We start from the raw sequence: 20,530 nt of genomic DNA on the forward strand, positions 1-20,530 counted from the left end.
ATTTCTCCGATCACAAATGCAGCCATGGTTTTATGTTTACGCGGCGCGATGCGTCATTATAATCCGTAATTAATGTCCCCACTGGATGCACAAATGCCTCGTTTGTAATGGGTTTTAATGTTTTTACGGGACACGGCACACGGGACACGGCATCAACAGTATGGTGAGGGGCGTAACATTTCCGTCTCACGCTTGAGGTATTCGGCCAATCACAACGCACTGGATAGCTGGCCAATCACAGCACACCTCGCTTTTTCATACCGATGAGCTTTGTAAAAATCGACGCGTTTCAAAAAGGCGGGGCATAGAGGAGAAACAATAATGTACAGTATGTGGAAAATAATGTGTTTTTTTAACTTTAAACCGCATAAACACATTTCATTACACCAAATACACAAAATAATGTTCTTTTTAGCAGCATCATATGACCCCTTTAATGGTGTCCATCAAATTTCGGTTGCAGAGGCCTAGGCCTACTTAAAAAAATATGCCAGTGAATTTTATAAAACATTATAAAATGACAAATTATGGCATGATAAATACGGCAAATTACCTTAAACAATATAAACACTTGTAATTTAAGATTAATTTCTTGCTAACTGAAGCGATGACTGTTGATTTCTCTTAAATGGATAGTCCACCCAAAATTCTGTCATCATATACTCCTCATGTCATTCTAAACCTGTTTGACTTGCTTTCTTGTGGAATACACACAAAAAAATTATATTTTAAAGAATTGTTTTCACAGAAGAAAGAAATGCAGTACAGGTTTGGAATGACATGAGGAGAAGGAAATGATTACAGAATTTGCATTTTTTGGGTAGACTATCCCTTTAAGGCTATAAGTTCTGGCTCATAGAAAACATATGAAGAGTTAATTTGCAAACCCGATAAACGCCACTTTAAAAAAAAAAAGATGATAGCCGTGCATTATTCTCCACATATAGCGCGATCTGAGCCCTAAACACGTTTTGTCAAAAAAGCCGGTTTTGTCCACTTTCAAGGCATCACGAGTTCACGTTTTACTGCAGAAGCGAGAAGGGTATAACTGCAGCCCGGAGATCTCCAAATGGGGGCGGGAACTCCAAAACGGGGTGGGAGCTCCAAATGGCGCTGAATAGCGTGCCTAGAACAAAGCGATAGAGTGAAATCTTTTCCCCTGCGCTGTGCATACTTTTAATGAACTTTTAAGGTCCCCTGAAATGCTTAGAAACACGCAGCATTACCAAAGAGTATAGAAAGTATAGCTTCTATACTCTTTGGCGTTACTCTATCTGTTGACATCATTTTAACTGAAACAGGAAGACAGGGCGGGACATATCAAGCAGCCCCGCCCCGCCCCTCCTCCGTGCTATTGTGTCTCTGAACCGGAGCAGGGTGTGAGTGCCGTGCGGTGGTTAGCGTGACACAGCGCGAAACCAGAAGCTGAAGTACGATGTGACGTCAAAAAAATCGTTGAGCCGTTTTGGCGGAAGTGAAGAACTGCAAGCTTTGAATGCTTATATCTTCTAAATGCGAATTTTGTCACTGTTTTGGAGCACACTGCCTTATAGATAACCTTACAGGGGTCATATGATGCTATTTTAAAGATCATTATTTTGTGTATTTGGTGTAACAGAATATGTTGACATGCTTTAATGTTCAAAAAACACATTATTTTTCAAATACTGTACATTATTGTAGGTCCTCTATGCCCCGCCTCTCTCAAACGCTTATCTTACATATTGTGCCTTTATGTTATTATTACTTAATCAAAACAACCCAACTGCGGTTTGATTGATATTACTTGGAATGCGCAATAAAAATAAAATAAAAAAAAACAATGGAGTTATCGGTTTTTGCAAATTAATTCTTCATATGTTCCCTGGATCATCCATGAACATTTGAGATATAAAAAGACAATGAACTAGAATGCAGGTTTTTAGTCATGAAAATGGACACATTCCACTTACCCATTTCCTGCACAATGAAAATGATTGTTAAGTTGTTTGGTACTTGTAAATGAGGGCTTGTGATGTTGTACTGTATTCTTCTCCCCATGGGTGTGAGTAACAGATGGAGCTAGGAGACACTGATAACAGGAAGAATGATGTCATACACAGTATGACGCTGTCACCTCCGTTGTTTTGGTGACACAAAATAGGCTAACGTTAACTGTGAAGTATGACTAAATTTGTACATACTTTAGTGTGCAATTTCACGCGTTGCGAATGTTACAAATGTATGTCGTCATAGTTTTCGGTTTGTATTAGCTGACTTATTGAATACTGCCACCTTTTGAAGAAAATACGTCATTGCTTATTTAGAACAGTCTTTTTACACAAAGCAAATTAACGTTGTAGTGCTAAAGTAGCATATATGTTGATTTTCGTTCAACTCGAGTTTCCAACTTTCTATTAATGTAATAGATGGCCACTTGTCGCAGGCGCACTGTTAAACATAGAAGATGTGCACTGTCAATCGTAAACAAAATAAGTTAAAGTTCCTACGTGATAATAAATGTGTTCGTGTAAAATACGGTAAATGAACTATTCTGTTAATAATTTCGCATCTGCAGAACTAACGTCACTTTGTTATCGTGTTTGTTCGTGAATGAATCTTTAAAGCGAACGAATCGTTCCTGATCTCTACTGACTCGTTTTCCTGCCTTGACTGTAGTTCCAGCCAATAGCATTCGAGTGTAGGCTGTGAAGGAGCCTTTCATTGGTTACTTTACCGAACGAACTCGCCAACTTCACTGAACGAGTCGGGGTTTTAGACGATTCGTTCATTTAAAAGATTCATTCACAGATGGAGTGGCATTGGCATGTTTTTTACAGTCTATGTTCGTGAACTATGGTCTATTTCCCTGTTGATCGAGAGGGGGACTTTCGTCATGTGAGTCAATCTTGTTCACAACAAGCAGAGTAAGGGGGCGTTAGAATTATGAATGTGTAAACCTGGCATGACTGATAAACAAATTAAAATGACGCTAAGACGTTATTTAGACTTTTATGTTGTTTTCTATGTCTGAAGTGACCAGATGTTGGAGTATGGAGGAAAAATTGAGGTAAAATAATCCTTTGTGTGGAAATGTGTGTGTTTTCAATGCATTCTACAAGGGTGGTGCATCCAGAGACGTGTAAACACTGACCACCCCCATTACTGGACTTTAACTTAAGTGTCACAAGGCTATTGTGGCACCTCCTCCTACTGTTTTGGGATGAACTCTTGATGAATCCACAAACATCTTGTAACTGGCTAGCTCGAAAACTTCTCTCTGCTCTATGGTCAACTGTAGTCAATCATTTCTCACTCAGTACATAGGCTCTAGTGTATAAGCAGTTCTCTAATGATTTTGTCAGCTCTTAAAAGAGCTTCAGAATTGCCAGGAACAGTGTGCAGGTACGTTCTCATAAACTCAATGAAGGCTGTGCAAGGATGGTGTTTGAAAAGGGATCTCAAGGACACTGATATTGTGATAGAAAGTATTATGTTTTCACTTTGTTTCTAGTTGACTACAATTGGTCATTTAGTTGTGGCTGTCTTATAAGCTTTTTTTTTCAGCCTTTTTTTTTAAACTTTAAGCATTTTAATCTGCATAGCCTATGCAGCCCAAGTTACATTATTTCTGATTGTAATATTCAATAAATATGATAAATAATATAAAGGAAATGTCAAATAATAACACAATACAAAATATAACAATATAACGCAATATAACACACATTTTATGATATAATTAGTCAATATTTTGAGATCATCTGCATCAGTTAATTACTGTTCTACCTTTCCAGCTTGGGAAATTATCAGAAGATGTTTGCCTCAGTCCCAAAATGTACCAGTATTTTGAGTAAATTTTGAAAACATTAAATATTTTTGGGTCACTGAAAATATGAAATATTTTAGAAAATATTTTAGAGTCGCCAAATCTACAAAATGTAAAAAAAATTTTTATTAAATCTGTATATCTGCAGCTGTTCATATCAGAAAAATGCTTTCTAGCATATAACATGAAGATGTTTAGACATCAGAGTGAATTTGAAAGCTGTAATTTTCATGCTGGTTTGTCAGTGTGTTATACTGATGTAAGGAATACTTTAACTACTGGTTTCTTAAAATTCAAACATAAGGCATTTGTTGGTCAATTATATTTTTCAATTATATTTAGTGATACTAATCTGTCTGTTTTATCTCTCTTTATCCCCTCAGGCATTAAGTGGTTCTCTTCATCTGATGTGGATAGTTTGATTGGTTTATGGCTCAGATTATTGCTCTCTCACGTTTTTTTCACCTGCAGCACCCACTGCGGGTGAGCTTAGCATCATTGTGCTCTCGCAGTATGTCGTCATTAGACACTCGAGCCCGGGCTGTGTTTTCTGCAGCGGTTGAAGGTGTGCAGCCGGACATAGTGGTCCGCAGGAGTCTGGAGCGATATGGAGACAAACTACTTGTAAATGGACAGAGTTTCACACTTACCAATAACCTTTATCTGGTGGGCTTTGGAAAGGCTGTGCTGGGGATGGCAGCAGAAGCGGAGAGGATTGTAGGAGACCATCTAATTAAAGGGGTGGTCAGTGTGCCTCATGGTATCCAGAAAACACTACACAATCATGGAAAAGAGTAAGTATTTTTGTGCTTTTTTAAATTACATATTTTAATGTGCTTCTGTTTAATAAACAATTTATACAGAAATAAACTGGGATTTTCACTAATTGATCACTAGTTGACTAGTTGGTCAGTGGTTGCCCAGAAAATGTAGTAAGAGTACACTACTGTAATGTGAAATATTCTCATTATACTGTAATGTGACAAGAAATTGGTTTATTATTAATTAATGATTTATTATTTAAATTGTGCAGTTTTAAGTATTTGGTTTACCTTCTTTATGCTGATTTAAATAAAAAATCCAGAATATTTTCTTTACTATTATTGTACTATTCATTCATTCATCTTATTAATTGTATTTATTTATTTTTGCATAAGAATTAGGGGTGGAATTGTTTAATTGCCATGAAAATATCACAATGCAAGAAAAATTCATTGATCCTGCAAATAGGTTTCATGCAAAATATAATATATAGTCGTGCAGCCCTGACGTCAAACTGGCTTCAGAGTTTTCAGCTTGTATTTGGCAAATCTCGTTTGTATGTCCGGACAGGAAGATGCTCCTTGAGAAAAACAGCAGAATTACAGTGATGGAAGGAGCAAAGAACAATTTACCGGATGCAGATGCCCAGAAGTCAGCAGAGTGTATTCGAGAACTGGCCAGTGGTTTGACTGAGAAAGATCTGCTGCTCGTGCTCATCTCTGGTACTCTAACTTATTTTCTTCATATAGAATCAGTTTTCTAATTCTAATTCTAATCATTGTAATTTGGCACTCAAGAAAAATTATCAATGTTAAAAACTGCTTAATATTTGCGTGGAAACAGTGATACATTTTTGGGGGGATTCTTTGATGAAAAGATTTATTTAATCAAATAAAGATTTATTTATTTGAAATAAAAAATCTTTTGTAACATTATAAATGTCTTTGTTGTCACTTTTGATCAATTTAATAAATCTTTACTGAATAAAATATTACTTTGTTTAAAAAAAAACATACTGACCCAAAACATTTGAAATGTGGTGTATTTTCTGAAAGATCTTGAAATGTTCATGTTTTTTCTTTATATTCATCTATGTACAGGTGGTGGTTCTGCTCTTTTACCTGCTCCAGCCCCACCCATGTCCTTGCAGGAGAAACAGGATGTGACACGAAAACTTGCAGCAGCAGGGGCCACTATTCAGGAGTTAAATACAGTAAGGCGAGCCCTGTCATTGTTGAAGGGTGGAGGTCTTGCCCAATGTGCCAACCCAGCCCAGGTAACACTATTACATAACCAAAAGAAAACATGCACCACACTTTTTTGAGCAATACTCCATGATGTTAGTTGAGCATAATTTTTACTTTGACACCACATTCTCCTTAAGGTAGTGGCATTGATTCTGTCAGATGTTATTGGAGATCCTCTGGATTTGATAGCCAGCGGTCCAACAGTCAGGAGTGACTTCAAGCCAGAGAAGGTCTGGGCTATCTTGGATCGTTATAAGCTCTCTTACTCTCTTCCTTCCTCTATGAATGAGGTGCTTAGTAAAGCTAGACCCCATTATGGGTTGCAGGTGCAAGAACAGCCAGAAGAAGTCCAAGACCATGTTTTAAACGTCGTAATTGGCTCAAACACTATTGCTCTTGAATGTGCCAGCCGTAAGGCTGTTGAATTAGGACTTCGACCCGTCATTCTGTCTCCAGGAGTATGTGGTGACGTTCGCTCTGTTGCACGACTATACGGGCTGCTCTCACGTTTTGCGTGTTCCCCAGAAAAGGAAACTCCTCCAGAACTCGCTGCAGAGATCCTTCAGCTTGGACCAGAGGTTGGGGTAGAAAGCTGGGACTTGTGTCGCACCATGAACGTGCTCGTAGAGGAGAGGAAGGAAGGCTGGGGTGCGACCTGTCTTCTGGCTGGAGGGGAACCCACTGTGCAACTGACAGGAAAGGGCAGGGGAGGGAGGAACCAGGAGTTGGCTCTGCGGGTGGGGCTTGAGCTCAGTAGTGATGAAGTAAAGAGTGGTGTGGTGTTCCTCAGTGGAGGAACCGATGGACAGGATGGCCCCACTGAGGCAGCTGGTGCTGTCACCGACGGGGAATTGATGAAAGAGGCCATGTCTCAAGGTCTGGACATCGATGGCTTTCTCACCAATAATGATTCGTTCACATTTTTCTCACAGCTCACTGAAGGACGACGGTTACTCATGCCTGGACTGACAGGAACCAATGTGATGGATGTGCATGCTATGCTGCTGCCACCATCACCCCAAAGAGACTTCCAATAATTTGACTCCAGGTTTCTTTTGTGTTTGGAAGCAACAAAATTATGGAGGGATATTTTTTTCACTAAGGTGGTTCACTTTTTAAGATTTTTTCATAATATCTCTTATTTTAACCACTAATGTTTTTTTTTCTTGTCATGGATGACTCCTGCTTGGTCCTGAACCAAAGTAAGGTGCTTTTCAATGTGTATTGTTATACACTGACTATAATACAATTTACTTATGAAATAAATAACAGTAAACTAATACACAATCAGATACAAATTGTATTTATTATTTGCACTGCAAAAAGACAGCAGTAACCTCTTGGACTGAAAGCATGGTAGAGGCACACTTGATGTCTTTTTATCTCTGTAGTCAATTCTATTTTCTTACAACACTGAAATGAAATGTTTGATTTCTACATACAGACCAGATGACTATGTGAACATTTGGGACCTTCATTTTGAGTAGTATTCCTGTCAGTTTTTTTTTTGTCATATGATACTGTGTGAGAATGGTTCAAGTTTTGCTATCTACTAGCTTCCAATTCAAATAAATTAAAGCATTCTAAAAAAATCAGAGCTGCTATATATCACAGCATGCTCCTTTAATGCTTTCTTTCCTGTGCACAGCACCATTCTGTCAGGTATTTTAGAGCATATATTCATGTGTTTGGACCTTGAGTTTTGCACCACAGTTCATCACAGACATCTTCACAAGTAAAACTGATTCACTGGCACAAGTTATGATTATTTAGTCTTCTTGAAGGAATGTAATTGCCTTTCTCCATCTTATGTGTCTGTGATCTTAGTCCAGTTGCAGGTACATCACTCACGGTGGGTTTTCATGGCATCACCAGCTGCACTTTCCCTAGGAAAATGGAAAATATTAGATTTGACAATGGAACAGCAGTTTACAACAGGGGTATGCATAAATTACCTTTAAGACCAAATACTGATGTGTTTAGAATTTCATGCCACTTTTTTCAATAATGTTTTATTAATAGTGCTTTTTATTACATTTGAATTAAAGCATGTTTCTGTCTATCCTCTGTACACTTCAAATGCTATGATCTCACTCAATGGTTCCCGGTATTCTGAAATTTTGTACTACCCGCTCAACATGTGCTACCTGCAGGTAAAACAGTCATATTTTAAGCTAAAATGGGTAGCATGTGTTGTGAGGCACAAGAGAAGCCGTCAGATATAGTACCATAGTGCGAGATGTTAAAAATGTAGGTACTTGTCAGTGGAAAAAAACTCATCAGAATGTTCTGCCTACCAGCATAACATTCATATGATGTGGTATAACAGCAGGCTTCACCAAGCTCCTAAAATCATGCAAATATAGCACTGGCATCATATATTGATAAGTAGCATATATGTTCAGGACACTGGCTTATTACAAAATGCACAAGTGACTTGTTTATTCGAGGAGCGCTCCGAACGATTCTATTCATCAGTGAATTGTTCAGAAACATCCAACTCGTTAAATATTTTTTTCAATAGCCAAATTCCCAGAACTCGTCCACACACGCATTATTTGGCCATTGATAAGTAGCATATATGTTCAGGACACTGGCTTATTACAAAATGCACAAGTGACTTGTTTACTCGAGGAGCGCTCCGAACGATTCTATTCATCAGTGAATTGTTCAGAAACATCCAACTCGTTAAATATTTTTTCAATAGCCAAATTCCCAGAACTCGTCCACACACGCATTATTTGGCCATATTCAGAATTAGAATTAGGAAATCAGTAAGCAACGATAAATTAAATTCCAAGTCTTTTGTTCATTTGTCACGTGACAGACTTAAAATGAACCAATCGTTCATGAACACTAGAAAGGCTGGTTACTTAATTCGGTCCCACTTTATATTAAGTGTCCCTAATACCTGTGTACTTGCATAGTAACTACATGTGTACATAGTATGTAACCACAGTGTAAGTACACATTGGTACATAGTATCTACAGCTCTAATATTTCTGTAACTATACACATATAACAACCCCTTTAGGATGGTTTGTGTAAGTACAAATGTGTAACAGGACATTGGTAACAACACTTTTTTTCACTTCATTAAGTACTCGTGAAACAGGAATTATATAACTACATTTTGTAACAACATGTATAAGAGTAATTGGAACCATTTGATCCAGGGGGTGGAGATGGGTAGGTTTAGGGTGTAACATCAGAGTAATTACATGGTAAATCCATAGGAATTGTTTACTTAATATAAAGTGTAACACTTTCTTTACCAAAAAGTGCTGTTAGTCCTGTTACACATTTGTACTTTCATTACCAAAAAGTGTTGTTACCAATGTCCTGTTACACATTTGTACTTACACATACCATTCAGTGAGTTGTTACATATGTGTACTTACACAAACATTAGAGCTGTAGATACTATGTACCAATGTGTACTTACACTGTGGTTACATACTACGTACACATCTAGTTACTATGTAAGTACACAGGTATTAGGGACACAATATAAAGTGGGACCCTTAATTCTTACCATCCGCTCAGGTGAGGCGCAGTGTCAGGAGTCCCGCCATTCTGCCCTCCAGTCCCTGAAGAATTATTACAATCATATTTAGTCCAATTACTACCTTTTAAAGGGCGCAAAATACATGTATATACAGTCACAAAATTGTATTCAACTGTCGTTTTATAGGAATTATTATTGATTAGGTGGAGCAACATAATGGAGCACCTCTGTAAATACTCACCCTGTCTGTAGTACATATCGTTGACAGTGTTCCCGTACACTTTCCAGGCAAAGTGGATGGCTACGAGACTAATGATGAGCCAGGTGAACAGTATCTTAAACACTGCAACTCTCATGTCGTTGGCCAGCCAATCGTCCACAAATTCGGACAGAAAGGACACCAGACTGTCAACCATTCGAGACAAGAATTCAAAATCCCACGATTCCTCCATGTCGTGTGTTTTTTTTCTCTTACATTCTAGTGTCTGGTTCTAAACTAGATAGCCAGTGCTTTCAGAAAATGTATGTAATTGAGCATTCATCTTTAAAGTAAACCAAGCTGAGCCGCTGTCTTCTTCGCAGAGCGATGTGATCATCAACCTGAGGTTTGAAAATAATCGCGATGTCATCATCGCCATCTGTCGGCCTGGGGTGAGTGTTCCGATATATTAAGATTAGTATATTATTCTAAAATTAGATTATTCTAAAATATTAAGATTAGTCTATATTAAGATTCTCCATAGAAATGAGCAACTACATGGGCGTTTCTTCATTTTTATCAACTGTATATTTATGATCACGTGTCTCATTTTTGTAGCAAAAAAAAAAAAAATGCATTTTATATAGGCTATAGTTGGACAGTTGTTTTATCCTTGTCCCAGACCAAGACTTTATAAGTTAGGACAATTATAATATGAATTATATATATTATAGGCTATATTACATATATCTTTTAAACTATGATGATAAACTAATTTAATTTATTTTGTGTGTGTGAATATATATATATATATATATATATATATATATAGAGAATGACTGCCCCACAGTTGTAGAGTCATTCCCATCACAGAATAAACCACATATGAAACATACATATTTGAAGCAATCAAATTTATGATGATTTTGACATTTTAGAAATGTTCATGATATGAAAATTCATGACTTTGATTCTCCTTATGTGATAAATTAGTGGTATAATTGAAAATTAAAGTTTGTGAGAGTGTGACGGAATATGTATTATGTTTAAAGAGAATTTGTTGGATGGATATATAGTTATTGTACATATATAGTTATAATACATGGAAAAATTATTGAACAGGTTTCATCATATAAATACTTGGGTTCGTTACTTGGGACAGTTCATTATGCTGGTCTTCTCACATCAACAGTCTGTGTTCTAGATTGCAACAGAGCAGGGTTGGGCAAAGATACATCAAAATGTATTTTAAAATAAAATACCAAATACCTTAATTGTAAGTGTATCAAAATAAACTACAAAATACAGCAGTCACACCAAGTATCAAAATAAACTACTGTATTTTTGTATTTTAAAAATACAAAAAAATACTTTTACAAGGGAGCATGAAATTTCTTCACAAACCTTCCATGATCCATCAATTGGCCTATTTGATCTATCTCTTCACCAATACGCTGATGTTTGGGAACAATGTTTGATAGCAACAGCTTTTCTCTGCCCGAGTCATGCAATAAATCTGACATATGCAACCAGTTAACAGATCAAATATTCACATATCCCTGTGATTTCCCAGATGAAGGTTAGTTTTAAAGTAACCAACAGTTTAATGTTTAACAGTTTGCGAATGACTCATAATTGTATCCTAATTTAGTTACATGGTGTTTGGTAACAAAGGGCCTACTTTGCATCAGCAGCACTGACTCAATGACAAACAAGTCATTCATAAGAAGACAACTGATGGCACATGTATTCATAGCAACTAGTTTCTAACTACTTAATCATTTGATCGTTAGTCATAAATATAATAATATATTATGTGTCAGGCAGTCATTCATGCAATGGTATGTAAAATCATGATCCTATTTAAACAGCTACTTCAATTAGGGTACAATATTCAGAAATCAAATATTTATCTATCAATCACTGGACACATATTTGGAAGTTGAAAACAAACATTTTAGCATTACAACAATTATTAAATGATCAATATGTTTTGATTTTAAATGTAGCCAGAAACGTAATCAGAAAGCAGCAACAGAAATTGTCAATGAGTATTAACCCAATTCCAACCACTGAATCTATTGAGAGCCATAAAAGTATAAAGGACACATACACATATACACTTATAATAAGTGCAATTGCACCAAGCACATCACATTCTATTACTCATTCTATTATTAATTCCTGCCCACTAAAAGCTACACAGATATATTTGCTTACCCCAACAGGCCTATCTATGTAAACGATTTAGAAAAATGTCCGTCGATTCACACTTTATATCATCGCCACGATATGTATTGTCATATCACCCAGCCCTAACATGCAGTAATGCTTTAAACACATTTGACAAGCTAGTTGATAAAAAAACAACAACCGATTAACTATTAAAACTGATTGGCTAACGCTATTTTTCCCCTTGTCAGTGCTCTTTTATTCTTTCATGTTAACTGACGGCAAATCTGAATGATGCACTATTTTAACTTTAATCAACATGTACAATTGACCATGACATCCTCACCTTATCTTATTCCAGAAAAGTCACTCACCCAACGCTGAATGGAGTTGTCCAGCTGCAGCTCACGTGATGAATGTTGGGGTTGGGGAGAGGGGGTGTGTCTGAACTAAAATCAGCACACTGATAAAGAGGTTGACTAGCACAAAGTATTTTATGTATTTTGAAAATACAAAAATACTAATCTTAAATGTATTTAAATACAAATTACATTTGATTTTTGCCGAAGGCTTTCAAATACAAAATACAAAATAGTATTTTGTATTTCAAATACGTATTTTAAAGGGGTCATATGATGCGATTTCAATTTTTCCTTTCTCTTTGGAGTGTTACAAGCTCTTGGTGCATAAAGAAGATCTGTAAAGTTGCAAACACTAAAGTCTCAAAACCAAAGAGATATTCTTTATAAAAGTTAAGAGTTAACCACACCGCCCAAATGTTCACGCAAAGAAAGAAGGCGTAACTTTTATTCTCGCTGTAGTCCCAAATATTCAGATGTGTGCAGCACATTTTATGGAGGACCGTTGCTGGCCAATCACAGCACACCTTGCTTTTTCAGACCGATGAGCTTTGTAAAAATCGACGCGTTTCAAAAAGGCGGGGCATAGAGGAGAAACAATAATGTACAGTATGTGGAAAATAATGTGTTTTTTGAACTTTAAACCGCATAAACACATTTCATTACACCAAATACACAAAATAATGTTATTTTTAGCAGCATCATATGACCCCTTTAAATACATGTATCTGAAATACTGCCCATCCCTGCAACAGAGGTTATATTTTTTTGCGAAGGTTAAAAGTATTTGGGGTAAATCAGAAGATTTTATTTCTGTTCTATCAGTCTGTTTTTGAGAGTTTGATAAGAAATGGTATTACAGCATGGTATGGAAACCTGACTGTCCAATCAAAATCGAAACTTGCTCGACTTGTGTATGCTGCTCTAAATATTGTAGGTTGGGAAGCGAAATGGCCTATACAGGAGATGTATGAGGTAGGCTATCTGTTTTAAGACAAGCTAAGAACAGTTTTGCAGATGACACACATATTTTACATGGAATATGTTACCCTCAGGGAGACGTTTGAGGACTTTGATGTGCAATTCAAATCGCTACAAAAATTATTTTGTGCCAACTGCGGTTAAATTATTCAATAGAGAATTGCACAAATGAGATGCTTTATTGGTATACTATAGCTTTTAATTTGAGTTTGTGTGAGTTTTATGTTGTGTACTGGCCAGGTCATGCTTGTCCAAGATGAATATCCCTCAAACGGGACATTAAAGTATATTCATATATTTATTCATTTAGTGAAAGCATCAGGTCCAAACTACTGTTTCCTACACATCCTGGGCACAAGGGGATGGAGATTCTGAAGAGTGGAAAGTCTTGATTTGCAGCTCATGCACCCTATTATGGAATTAAACCTATTTACCATAGTAATAATCTTTCAGTATTGTTTACCTGGTTTGGAGTTGTGAATGCTGTGCTGTAACATGCAGAGAAGTAAAACCTGGCAGCAAATGTGACTGGTGAGAGGCTTAAAATATTTAACTGTATTTTTCTAAGTGTATTTTCTTTGAAGTACATATTTCATTTGCAGATTGACACTCTTAAGAATGAGGCGGGATCTGTTTGGCAAAAGTTACCATATAACCCAGTATTGTCCATAGTGTTTTCAGTAATTTAATATCAATGCGCTGAAGCTAAAGAATTAATAGCTCCCTTAAAGGGATAGTTCACAAAAAAATGAAAATTCTGTCATCAATTACTCACCCCCATGTTGTTCTAAACCCGTAAGAACTTCGTTCATCTTCAGAACACAAATTAAGAAATTTTTGATAAAATCCGAGAGCTGCCAGAAAGGTAGTAAGGACGAGAATACTTTTTGTGCGCAAAGAAAACAAAAACAACTTTATTCAACAATTTCTTCTCTTCCGTGTCAGTCTTTGATGCACATTCACAAGAGTACCACGTTATTTTAGTTTTCTCTGCATACAAAAAGTATTCTCGTAGCAGTATAGCTTCATAAAATTACGGTTGAACCACTGATGTCACATGGACTATTTTAACGATGTCCTTACTACCTTTCTGGGCCTTGAACGTGGTAGTTGCATTGCTGTCTATGCAGGGTCAGAAAGCTCTCGGATTTCATCAAAAATATCTTAATTTGTGTTCCAAAAATGAACGAAGGTCTTACGGGTTTGGAACCACATGAGGGTGAGTAATTAAGAACATTTTACAAAATACTGATAAACAGAAAGGTAAAAAAGAAACTGAGCAGAAGTAGGTCAGCTGAGAGAATGTACTCCAATTACGGTGTCATTCCCCACCATCACCTTAATTTCATTTTCTATTTTTATCTTCAAAGCTGAGTAAACTGTCTAATAAAGAGCACATTAGTGCAGCAGTCATTTTGTTGGGAAAACACCAAGTTTATTCAAAATTGATCTACTTTTCAGTTCTTTCTTTGTGTGTCTGTTTCCCCTGTTATAACTCTAATATAAGGACTTTTTAAATCCTCTTTCTCAAACAGGATCACAGACTTCTCTGTTTGAAGACCGGAAAAAGCTTTGATAACATCTGCACTATGTCATGGTAAATGGAAGCTCTGCACTCTTTTCTGCAAAGAGAAAGATGCATTGCAGTTATCTTTCACTTTTCAGACTTATATTCCAATTACAGGAACACATTTCAGTGATTTTGTTTTATGTATATATCATTTTTTCCTGTACTAAATTATCCCATATCATTAATTGCTTCTCAACTGATGATAAGAGTAAAATAGAACACACTTATTCTCCACACGTCTAACATACCCCTTTTTTTTTCCTGTAAACAGCAGACCAGTAAACCAAGGAACTTCATCTATTCTGCCCTAAATGTGTCAGACCTACCTGTTTTCAGTACTGCTACATAAGAGTTGGTTTTTCCTATGCAAAACATCTCTGATTCATTAGAATACATAGAGAGAGCACCTTCACATGTTACACTTGAGTGTGTCATTTAATTTGATTGCTTCAAAGATCAGTCAAATAAATTCATATCAGACCTGATGTTGTCAAGAAGCAAATGTAAACTGTGGGATGCTTTGTCTTTAAAAATTTTGGGTGAAAAAGATGAAATGAAAGTGACAACAAATAGTTATCTTGAAAACGTAACGAAAGAACTGAATTAATACCATCAGATAAGTCTCAGTTATTACACCGAATTTGGCATGTTAGAAATATTAAATGGCTGTCCAATAAGATCATAATTAAATTTGATAAATCATAATTTACATCCATGTTTGCTCTGTCCATATTGTGAGAACATTTACATTCAGAGCCTAGAAAATCAATGTGTTGTAATGAGAAAATGTGGGTTTTTGTTGTATTAATACAGCATACATTACAGAAATAAGTTCCAATGATTTCAGAAGGAAGTGATACAGTTTTGAGGCAGTCCTTCAAATTTCTGTTTTAAATTTAAACGTCTTAAATTTAGAGCATTTTTAGATGTCTTGTTTTATTTTGTAACCATTTGACATGCACCAATCAGATTCAGAGCAATCGAATTCAACAAATAAAGCTAATGGCTTTTAATAAAATATGTATTTTCATTCAGCTTAAGGCTTTTGACATTATCAATTAAAGAAAACGCATAACTGTACAATCCTACATGTTTTTTTTCCAATGTGGGTGACATGTAAATAAGTTACAGTGGGGAAAGTTGCCTTTTCAAACAAGGTTGAAATGTCACCTTTGTCGGTTGCATGGGTAGAGGTTTCAGTCGTTATTTCCTCTCATTTGAGAGTTACGCTCAGTTCCAACACTCTGTAACCGCGTACTGATGTCATGTTCTTTTACATGAAAGTCCTTTCAACTCTTCTGTGTATACTGTTAATTCACCAAAATGCAAGCGCATCTTGTCCAGCAGGTATGTATGATTATTGTTGAATACCTGGATTTGGGATTTTCTGTTGGGTTTAAATGGATATCGGTCACATAACACCTCATTAAAGATATCTGTTGATTGCAGGTCATAGACAAAGTTATGTTACGAAAAATTGTGAGGCCTGTCCACAAAACCAATACAGATCTACAAGTGGAACATATTTTCACTGTGAGAACTGCAGCAAATGTAAAAAAGGTAAGTGCCTGTTTTTTAGATAGATAGATAGATAGATAGGTTTAGTAACTGAGAATGTTACTGTATAATGTATGTAATGCTGTAAGATACTGTAAACCACCACTCAATATGTGGCATTTAACTTACACCATTGGATGTGTACAAAAGAAGGCAAAATCAGAGACAAAAACATTATTTCTATTTTCAACAATAACTTACATAGTTTTTTCCCCCCTCAGGTAGTAATGAGCTCAGTTCTTGCACATCTACAAGTGACACTAAATGCAAATGTAAAAAAGGATTTATGCCCATTGATCGGATAAAGGAAGAGATTTGCTCTTGTGAAAAAGGTTCGGGAATAGATGAAACAGGTACACATATTAAATCCTGCCTTACTGAATCACATAAAATAATTAAAGAGCATCTCATGAAACCTGGACTATGTCTCTCTTCTAGGAATATGCAAAAAATGTGAGGATGGCTTCTTCACAGACAAAGAAAACTCGATTTGTCAAAAATGGAGGGAGTAAGTTTTTATAATTAGCAAAAAATGTTCATTTCAAAGGATATAAAGTTTGATAGCCTCATGCAAATGCCAATTCAAAGGGCTGTTGTCAAGGGGAGGCAACCAGGAACGATGTCCCCGAGCCCAGAGATACGAAGGGGACCCTATTCAAATGTTATAGCCGACTCATTGAGGGGGAGCATAAAAATTCCCCAGTAAAAAGGTTGAATGAATTTCAGTCATGACCCTAAAGCATATTAATGATCTCAGCAGCTTTGTTTCGATGTATAATAAGCACTCTCTTGTGCAAGTCTGATGATTCGGCACTGAGACTACAAAGGGATAGTTTAGTCAAAGAATGTAAATTGTGTCATCATTTACTCTTCCTCATGTCATTCCCAAACTGTATAATCCCCCCCCCTTGGAGAACAAAATAAGATATTTTGAAGAATGTTTTAGCTATTTTGTCCATAAAATAAAACTTTCATTGTATAGGCAAGAAAAATACTAAGATGTTTATCAGAATTTGTGTTATGCAGAAGAAAAGTCAAACAGGTTTATAATGACATCAGCATGCATAAATGATGACTGAATTTTCATTTTTTTTACTGAATTATCCCTTTATAATTTTTTTTATGAAGAGAACTGCATTATTTTTTTTGCTCTGTAGGTGTATAAATGGGATTGTGACCGCAGGCACTGGCACTTCTGATGCTGTCTGCAAACACGCCTCGAAAGAGGTGAAAGAAGCTCCCACGAAAGAGGTGAAAGAAGCTCCCACGAAAGAGGTGAAAGAACCCCCTAAAGCCCACATTACTCCATTCCAGGCAACCACAATCTCTTCTACGGCCACTTCAAGAATTACAGACTCCTCTTCCAACAGCACACAAAAAAACAGCCTCTACAGCTTGTGTAATCTTCCTTTATTGCTTCCAGATTTAGTAATCCGTTACAATGCTTCTTTCTTGATAAGATTTAATTCATATTTCATTTTAGGGCTGGTCATGCTATGCGCTGGTATTCTTCTGCTGGCTGGACTCCTGTACCACAAGTGTAAAGTCACCCACTGTATTCATAACCACAAGAAAGTGGATTTTCGAAAAGGTGGAGTACCCTTAGTTTATCATACGACCACGTGTGTGTGTGTGTGTGTGTGTGTGTGTGTGGCTACACTATATTCATCCTTCTTACATTTATTTTCTCTAGAAAGTGTATGCAGAAAGCCTGTTGAAGAATCTGGGGAAAAGTGCCAGTCTTTGCTTGTCTAACGCTGTTGTTAATGGCCTCAGTGTTTCTTTTTGTGGAATATTTTGTATGCATGCAATATTGGTTGTTTTATAACTAGTTTAATTGCTGTTAACTTCATTAAATCTCCACTTAATAACACCACTTAAAGGGATAGTTCACCCAAAAATTTCATCATTTGGCATCATTTACTTACCCTCAAGTTGTTTCAACCCTGTATGAGTTTCTTTCTTCTGTTCAACACAAAAGAAGATATTTTGAAGAAGAATGTCGGTAATCAAACATTTGATGGTAGCCAATGACTTTTTTCTTTTTTCTTTTTGTACTATGGAAGTCAATGGCTACCGTCAACTCAAAATATTGTCTTTTGTGCTCAACAGAAGAAAGAAAATCATACAGGTTTGGAAAATCTCGAGAGTGAGTAAATGATGACAGAATTTTTATTTTTGGGTGAACTATCTCTTTAAAAAAAAAAAAACAGTCAATGCTTTATTATAATTGTCTTAAATTGTAGAGGAAAGTTTTTTTTATAATTAATATTATAATTAATATTTTTAATGCGCTTCAGTGGATGTTGTAAGAATGATGAAAATAGTCAAAAGTAGCTTACTTTAGGGGTTTCTTAAGACCCGTTTACACCTGTTTTGGGCAACCGGTTTGAAACCTCCGGGGTCCAAAACAAATTCATCCACATGTGAAGGTGTTCAAAGTCATATTTAAACACATTGCGCTTGTAGTGTAAATGCTCATCCATTTGAATTCAGATGGCTAATTTAACATAAGCTGTGAATTGATTTCAATTCATTACTTGGAGATAGATCTACTTCGAAGTCTGCTGATTAGTGAATTTGAAATGCAAACTTCATATTGCCTGAACTTCAGTCGATAGCTGTAGGTAGATCGATGGATGCCATAACCTTATAGAGTCATTTCCATGTTGCCTCAGTGACTCGTGCATTCCTGAAAGAAATATGACAAATTACATGAGTTTCCCATATTTAGGTGGGCTAAAGACAACTCTGAGAATATTTCCTTTTTGTGTAGCCTAATTATAAAGATTTAATGTTGTTTCTGTGAAATGGAAATAAATGGGCTGTATAAACCAGTGACATTTTTGTAGGCAGTAATATTTTTCATATTTTATTTTATGTTTGTTATCATTCTGTGAAGTGTGTCTGATTATATGGTGTATAATTTACAACTTTAAATAAAGGACTAAATCTAATATTCTGTAGCATAAATATCAGGTTCATTTTATTGTTGTTGTTTGTCTCAGGTGTTTTGACTGAAATTTTGTAATATTTTGTAATACTTTTCCTTATTTTTGGATATTTGTTATTTTTTATGTTTTCTTCTTCTTAATGCTCTGGTCTCAAAACTCAAAACTAAGAATAACATTTAAATCATGAATTTTCGTCATGTGGATCTTTGTATTTAAATGCACTTATAGCAACGTCAGAGCTGGTATTGTCCCCTCCTACATTTATGTTTCTTCCGATAGTCGACAACGTCCTCTGCCTCTGTCTCTGTCTCTAGAAACGCAAAACACATTGAGGTTCTGGGGAGGCGACAGCTTTCGGCTGAACTTCAAATTTTCCATCCACGCAGTACTAACGTTCCCCTGAAGCTAAATGCCGTTATCCACCTTCCTCTTGAAAAGCCACAAGGCTGTTAACAGTTTAATTTCAAACTGGCATCTGCTTACTTGGTTTTGTGCTAAAGAAAAACTAGTTTGACTACTTAGATAAGGCTTGTGATGACGGAGCCTTTACCAACTATACTGCAGGACTTTTTTTTTTTTTGGACAAATATACCAATGAGATGTAGGCTACCTAAGATGAGTTTATGATATTTGTTATTTTTATCATACGATATGTATTAAGGGGGAGATAATGTGGAGATAATTTCTAGATTTCTTGATTCATCCGCTGCTCATACACTTGAAAAGGTGATGACGTCTCATCTTGCGTCAAAGTGCGAGGCGAGCACCCCTGCACAGAACTTTTTGTAAAGGATATGAAATGAGAAGTCAGGTTTTGTTAACCACAAAAATCCCTGACAGACCAGCTCAAACCATGAATTTCAGGGGGAAAAAATGAGAGTAGAAAGCATGTGAAAAACTGTATAGAAATTAATTTTCCACATGAATTTCATAAAAGGATGTTCGTAGTAGCTAAATGATTCTGATATATTTTAATTCCCTCTCTTCTATTTGAAGCAGCACCCTCTGCAGGGCTAAACCACTGCAGATGTCAAGAACAAGATGTGCAGACAAAAATCACACTACTTCCTGATCTGTAAGCCTGAGTTGTTTTTATTTTTATTTTTTTATCTAAAATCAATTTTCTGCCCAGATAACCCGTGCTCTGCCATGCTTGCATGACCAAAAGAATATTTTTGATACAATCTTTTTGCATTAGTGTCTGAGAGCTCAGTAATCTTGGAACCTGTTCATTTCCTTACTTCAACTGAGAACCACATCCTTTGAATTCTTGCCAAAGAGCCTCACTGCCACGAAGATCAGAGTTTCCCTCACGTTTTTCAGTTGACTTCTTGTAACAGAGTAGGTTGTTGCAATATAACATCCAACCATTCTTTTGCTAAGAATAAGCTGAAATTATGCATTTAGAGAATC

The 20,530-nt window shown here is 36.2% G+C and overlaps 3 protein-coding genes across 5 annotated transcripts; 2 read left to right on the forward strand and 1 right to left on the reverse strand.

The window, feature by feature from the left end:
* Positions 1-2,791: 2,791 nt before the first annotated feature.
* LOC107750240 (glycerate kinase-like) lies at positions 2,792-6,867 on the forward strand. 3 transcript variants are annotated; one of them, XM_016565545.1, is made up of 5 exons: positions 2,792-2,877; positions 4,192-4,602; positions 5,141-5,292; positions 5,671-5,846; positions 5,955-6,867. In XM_016565545.1, the coding sequence occupies exons 2-5, from the start codon at positions 4,238-4,240 to the stop codon at positions 6,852-6,854; spliced, it is 1,593 nt and encodes a 530-aa protein (XP_016421031.1). In that variant the 5' UTR covers positions 2,792-2,877; positions 4,192-4,237; the 3' UTR covers positions 6,855-6,867. The 3 variants fall into 3 exon arrangements, with proteins under 3 accessions (XP_016421031.1, XP_016421032.1, XP_016421030.1); XM_016565546.1 differs by lacking the exon at positions 2,792-2,877 and adding an exon at positions 2,903-3,049; XM_016565544.1 differs by lacking the exon at positions 2,792-2,877 and adding an exon at positions 3,248-3,384.
* Positions 6,868-7,622: 755 nt separating this feature from the next.
* Positions 7,623-9,916, reverse strand: LOC107750241 (T-cell leukemia translocation-altered gene protein homolog). Its single transcript, XM_016565547.1, has 3 exons — positions 9,567-9,916; positions 9,353-9,407; positions 7,623-7,703 (listed from the first exon to the last, which is right to left on the reverse strand). Exons 1-3 carry the CDS (start codon positions 9,775-9,777, stop codon positions 7,661-7,663), a joined length of 309 nt encoding a protein of 102 aa, XP_016421033.1. The 5' UTR covers positions 9,778-9,916; the 3' UTR covers positions 7,623-7,660.
* A 6,013-nt stretch (positions 9,917-15,929) lies between these two features.
* Positions 15,930-18,051, forward strand: LOC107750268 (tumor necrosis factor receptor superfamily member 9-like). The gene is made up of 7 exons (XM_016565578.1): positions 15,930-15,957; positions 16,056-16,166; positions 16,385-16,516; positions 16,602-16,671; positions 17,321-17,562; positions 17,647-17,754; positions 17,857-18,051. Exons 1-7 carry the CDS (start codon positions 15,930-15,932, stop codon positions 17,916-17,918), a joined length of 753 nt encoding a protein of 250 aa, XP_016421064.1. The 3' UTR covers positions 17,919-18,051.
* Positions 18,052-20,530: the final 2,479 nt, after the last annotated feature.

Source organism: Sinocyclocheilus rhinocerous, unplaced genomic scaffold, assembly GCF_001515625.1.
Source record: "Sinocyclocheilus rhinocerous isolate Xijiao unplaced genomic scaffold, SAMN03320098_v1.1 scaffold963, whole genome shotgun sequence".
Taxonomy (NCBI): Eukaryota; Metazoa; Chordata; class Actinopteri; order Cypriniformes; family Cyprinidae; genus Sinocyclocheilus; species Sinocyclocheilus rhinocerous.